The sequence below is a fragment of the Otolemur garnettii genome, unplaced genomic scaffold (genome assembly GCF_000181295.1).
Source record: "Otolemur garnettii isolate 467f Iridium unplaced genomic scaffold, OtoGar3 scaffold00063, whole genome shotgun sequence".
Taxonomy (NCBI): Eukaryota; Metazoa; Chordata; class Mammalia; order Primates; family Galagidae; genus Otolemur; species Otolemur garnettii.
Window position 1 is genome coordinate 7,051,718 of NW_003852458.1, and position 6,270 is coordinate 7,057,987.

The 6,270-nt window shown below is 39.1% G+C and overlaps 1 protein-coding gene across 1 annotated transcript in view; it reads right to left on the reverse strand.

The window, feature by feature from the left end:
* The window catches only part of C9 (complement C9), a 57,033-nt gene that overhangs the window by 25,943 nt on the left and 24,820 nt on the right, over nt 1–6,270 (reverse strand). The window contains exon 5 of the mRNA XM_003792989.3: nt 4,296–4,434. Within this exon, the coding sequence (XP_003793037.2) occupies nt 4,296–4,434 (139 nt within the window). The remainder of the gene's footprint in view (nt 1–4,295; nt 4,435–6,270) is intronic.

Below are 6,270 nucleotides of genomic sequence, written 5' to 3' on the forward strand. Positions count from 1 at the left end.
CTACAATAAACATTCTGGTGCAAATGTCTTTGTTTTAAAGTAATTTTTGATCATCTGGGTATATACTTCATAGAGGAATTGCAGGATTGAACAGTAGTTCTACTTTTAGTTTTTTGAGTATTCTCCAAACTTCTTTCCAAAAAGGTCATATTAGCTTGCATTCCCACCAGCAGTGTAGAAGTGTTCCCTTCTCTCCACATCCACACCAACATCTGTAGTTTTGGAATTTTGTTTTGTGGGTTAATCTTACTGGAATTAGATGATATCTAAAAGAGGTTTTGATTTTCTGAAACACATTCGTCTTAGTAAAATATCACAAGAATGGAAAAACAAATATCTAATGTACTCAATACTAATATGAAGCCAGTAGGCAGTCTAATTCACACTCACGTAGGAGGAACACTCATTTCAATTCAAGTTGGGGACAAGGGGAATGGGGGAGGGGGAAGTTGGAGTGTTCCCACTTAATGGGTACAATGTAGGGGTGTATGGCACACTTTTTGGGTACTGGACATAACTACAAGAGGAACTCTGCCTAACAAACTTAAATATTGTGACCTGGTTGTTTGTACTCTCATATTAACCTGAAATTAAAGAAAAAAGAATGAGACCCTATCTCTACTAAAAATAGAAAATTTAGCTGGGTATAATGGCAGGTAGCAGAAATCCCAGCTATTTAGGAGGCTGAGGCAGGAGGATCACTTGAACCTAGGAGTTTGAAGTTGCTGTGAACTAGGCTGAGGCCACAGCACTCTAGCCGGGGGCAATAAGACTCTGTCCCCCCAAAAAGATACAAAACAAAAGCAAAACAAATATAGCAGAAACAAACAAGCAAAAAACTCAAGCAATCATTTGAAAGGAAGTAGAGCAAAGGACTCAAAAGTGATGGGGGCACAGTAGTCAGATCGCTGACATTCAAACAAAGGCTCTGTGACTTTGACGACATTACACAATAACCTTTGTGCTTAGGTGATTCTTCACCTGCACAGTGCAGATATGTCATCATACCTAGCCAAACTTTGTTATAGATTCAGTGAGATAATGATAGGAAGGGCTTAAAACACAGCAAGCTGTCAAAAGTTAATATATTAATAATTAAAAAGGTATTGCAGAATGGATGAGTGCATATTCTCATTTGAATTAAAAAAAAATAAACAATTAATAAGGCTAACTCTTACTAAAGACTTATGGGCCAACGATTGTTTTGAATATTTTACACAAGTTAATGAACTTAAGTAGAAAGGCTTGAGTTCTGAAGCTGCTTGTCTTCAAACCTTGTTGAGCTTTTCATTCTATAGGCTGTTAGAAAAAGGAATGCTTTTCTGTGCATAGAAAATCACTGTAATCAACTGGACACAGTGGGTGACTCTTGTCTTTAATCCTTGCCCTTTGGGAGGCTGAGGAGGGTAGACTGATTGAGCTCAGGAGTCTGAGACCCTGTGTCTCCTAAAAATAGAAAAACTAGCTGAGTGTTGTGCTTGCAGTCCCAGCTTGCTGGGAGGCTGAAATGTGAAATGGGAATCAGGAGGGAGAAGAAACTTACTTTTCCTTGCATAATCTTTTGTACTGTTTGAACTTTGTATTAAAAAAAAAATTTTATATGAAAAACTATACTAAACAAGCTAGTTTAAAAAAAAACTGAACTATGCTAAACAAGCTAGTTAAAAAAAGTTAAAGCTTTTAATGAAAACAATCTTTGCCAATTTGGTTATTTTCTGGTATCAATGGGAGAATTGTTACATCAGTTGGTTTAGCTTCCCTTTTCAGATATCTTTTGAAATAGGTGTGGCTGTTGCCTGAGAAGAGACACCTGTCTTTAGGCTGTGGAATGGATTGGATTTAGCAACATGTATGGAGTAGCTGCTGGGCAGGGGAAACTGGAGGTTACTAACTAGGTGTATCCCCATGTGATAATGAGCCAGGAGAACTCTTTGAAAAAAATAAAAGACAATTGGGCGGCACCCGTGGCTCAAGGAGTAGGGTGCCCACCCCATATACCAGAGGTGACAGGTTCAAACCTGGCCCTGGCCAAAAACTGCAAAAAATAAATAAAAATAAAAGACAATAAATTGTTGACAATAAGTAAATAATTTTTTTTAAAGATTTTAAAAGTTAATTAATTCCACAAAACTTGATGAGCACTTACTGTACAGACATATCAAGTTGGCATTGGTAATAGGCTATCAAGAAATATAATATATAAGTAATTTTCCTTCACATGCCATAAGAAGGTAGATGATATATTTCATCAACGAATAGAAATTGAAGGGAAAAACGTCTCTAAGTTAAAACAGCAATTCCCACTCATGTAAGTTCATGTTTTTTTTATATATGGTTATAACAAATTTGGCTGCTTATATTCTAAGACCATGACAGATTTGAATAAGTGGCTCATCAGCAGTGGGAACACCAAGGGAGTGATTCGGAGGTTTTAACAACTCTCCCCTCAATTCTCACAGCCCTTTTTCTCAGTTGGCATCAAATAAATATTCAAGTCCACAATCCTATCTGTTTTTTTCCATAAGCTTGATACTAAAACTCATTTGGAAGTATTACTCTGACTTGGACTGATAAAAAGCCACTTACAGTCTTCATTTCTCCCACTACGTGTGAACATTAGTTTTGGTACAAAAATAGTAATGTGTTTGATTATGAGATGCTACTCCAAACCCCACTGGGGTGTAACTTGTACACAGGGTAAATACTACATCATCTTTCTAAAGTCCCAAACATTCTAAAATGCCAAAACAAATCTGTTGCCTGCACTGGGAATGAGGGGAAACAGTCCTTCCTTTCCAAACATAGCTTTGGGATCCGTCTTGGGGGACCCCCCTCCCCAGCCCTTATCATTATGTGTTACGCAGTGGTGAAGACAGGGAAACTGTAAAGGGCAGACTGAGCCCAAAACAAAATTATAAAACAATAACCCTCTTGGCCAAGGTTACCATGTCTGGTATATTCTACATAAAAGTGCAGAAAATCTGTAATACTTTTTAAAAAGATTATCGTCTTCTGCTCCCAAAATTTCATGCTTAAAGAATATAACCCTGGCACTGGGGAGAAAGATCAACAACCAAAAATGGTTCCCACAGATGTGTGGGAAACTGATTCTATTCTGGACTTACAGGTACAAGAAGTGTGACAATTGATTCCACATGCAAAATGAAAACAAAAACAAAGAAAGAAAATGCCAGTCGAAGGGTCCAGGTGCTCAAGTCTTTAGCATTCATACAACAGGACAAATCGGTTGTAACATTGCTTACAAACTTCACATTGGTTTATAACATTGTTAGAAAGTAAAGGAAAAATGGCCAGGCACGGTAGCTCTCTCAGAGGACTCGTGGATTGCCTGAGCTCATGAGTTCGAGACCAGCTTGAGCAAGAGCAAGACCCCATCTCTAAAAAGTAGCTGGGTATTGTGGCAGGCTCCTGTAGTCCCAGCTACTTGGGAGGCTTAGGCAAGAATATTGCTTGAGCCCAGAAATTCAAGGTTGCTATGAGCTGTGACACCATAGCACTCTATCAGGACAACAAAGTGAGACTCTGTCTCAAAAAAAAAAAGTCTTCTTTGGCAAAGAAGACTCATTTTCTTGTTTGTTCAATTAATAACAAAGCTTTTATTATTATGAGTCCCACCCAATGTGAAAAAAATGTATTTTTAAGTAAGTATAGCTAATTTTCCCTTTCCCTTGTCTCTCTCTCTCTTTTTTTTTCTTTGAGACACAGTCTCACTCTATTGCCCTGAGTGGAGTGCTGTGGCATCATCATAGCTCACAGCAACCTCAAACTCTTGGGCTCAAGCAATCCTCTTGCCTCAGCCTCTTGAGTAGCTGGGACAACAGGCACTCTCCACAATGCCTGGATAGTTTCTTTTCTATGATGTCCAGCTATTTTTAGTGAGAAATGGGGTCTAATTTTAGCGAGAAATGGGGTCTCACTCTTACTGAGGCTGGTCTGAAACTCCTGAGTTCAAGCAATCCACACACCTCAGCCTCCCAGAGTGCTAGGATACAGGCCTGAGCCACCATGCCCATCCCCAATGGGATCATTTTAAGAAACAGACTATTGTAGCTCCAGAATAAGGTAATTAATTTTATTTTCCCTTACCAGAATAAGGTAATTAATTAAGGTACATAATTCTTTATTATATCTTGCTTGGATCAAGAGAAGGCATCACTACAGGTAATAAATATTAATTCACTGAATGGGTTGGGAGGCTCTAGTCTGTGGATGGTTCTAAAGATTTGAGATAGCATTGTGTAGGGTAAAAATTATTTTCTTCTGAGGAGACTTACTTCATACATCAGAGAAGCCACGTTCCAGGGTCTTCGGTAATAAGTCAAAGTGTTTCCATCCCGATCTCGGCTACAAATCCCATTGTAGAACTCATTGTCAAAAGGTGTGGTTAGGGGCTCCATCCCTAAAATGTTGATTCTGAGGATGAATGGAGTAGTATCAGGTGTGGAAAGACCACGAGCTAATGCAAGGCACTTCTCTGCAGCCAGGAAAAGTGAGACAGCTTCGGTTCAGTCACCATCACCCAATATGAGTGTACTATAATGAGGAACAGAAGCAAGGGCCTGTTCACCTTGGCTCAGTGTTTCTGGCAGAAAGTCAACCTTCGAAGGGCCTTATAAACTCTGTTAGGCAACTAGGGCACTGTTTAGAGTGCAATGAAAGAAATGCAATAAGTAGGGCACCTGGGACCAGCTGGCTCCTGGAGTCTTAATTCCACTGCTGTAACTCTTACCTAACCTCCCTTGGTGAACCAAGAGCTCATGCTGTAATACCAACTATTTAAATTATTTGAGAACAGAGCATCTCAGGGGAGCAATATATCCTATGCATGTAATTTTTCATCTATGAATCAATATTGAGACTCTTTCTCTCTCTCCTTGTTCTCTTTAAACTTAAGCCTTTTCCTCCAGCTGTCTCACTGCTTGTCAAGGGGCTCATTCCCCCAAGACTTTGATTATTCCTATTGTACTTTCCAATACGAACACAAAAATGTCAGCATCCTGGTAAGGCATTCTCAAAATTCTACTCTTTCCCAAAGTAAAATATTTTTATTTGGCGAGCTTTATTTCCTGAATAGAAATCTTCTTTGGCTTGAAAAAAATGAAATTTGATTTGTAGGCTTAAAAACATACATGAACAAGAAGCAGTCAGTTCTTTGTGAAGTTCACCTTTGTTACTCTGGAGGAACACAGTCTTTGCTATATAGGCTGTAACTGGAATAAATGGCCCCAAGCCAGGGGGGCCAAAATGGAGGGGTGATACTCAAACCTATAACTTACCTTGGCACAAAAGCATAAACTCTTCCTTTGCTCTAGAACACATTCCCAACTCCAGGGAACTGGGTTACAAATCTTGGTTTCCAGAGCAATTTGTCAGAGTGTGGATGGCTTAACACAAACCCATTGCTGAGCCAAGACAAATCATTGAAAGTGTATCTTACTGTCAGTGGGTTAAAAACAACATCTTTAGATAAGTAGCACATTTTTAATTAACTTTAAATCTGCAAAGAAAATGAACATAGTAATTCAATTTTAATGGAAGACTCATTAAGGAATCGATACACTGGCATCTTTCTCAAGGTTGATGTATAGATGAGATTAACCATCTCTCACTGCCTTTGCCACCAAAAATGCCTTTCATGAAAAGTGATATAATCCCAAAGTTCGAATATAGGGACATAAATTAGAATGATTAACTTAAATATGAGGGGAAGAAAAGAAACATCATACATTTTGTTTACTTTGTTAAACAACTTATTCCTCATGGCAGAGAAAAATTTTGTTCTCAATTTGTCACCCTCCCTGGCCCCTGTATTCTTGCCATGGCCTCATTGTGGGCATAGTTCACTTCCCTCCCACTTGCTTTGTGGTTGACCATATGACTTGTTTTGGCCAATGACATATAATTGAGGGTGACAGTGGGCTAGTTCAGAGGCTGGGCATGAAGAGGTCTCGTGGTTCTTTTTGCTTTCTTATACTTGTGCCATTTCCTTACAAAAGACTTCCAATGGGTAGTCTTCCCCTTCAGCTTGTCTACTCCAGTAACCCCAGCTCATCCCCAAGCCTCAATGAGAAGCAGAAATACCCCAGCCACTGCAGTTTAAGACAGACCCACCAGTCAAGCCCAGTCTTATGAATAATAAATACTTAGTTTTGTCTCACTAAGGTTTTGATGCCACACCTGCAACCTCAAAGACAAGCAACATTGGAAACTAATGATCTGTGTCTGCTTCTTGAACAAGACTTCAACTAC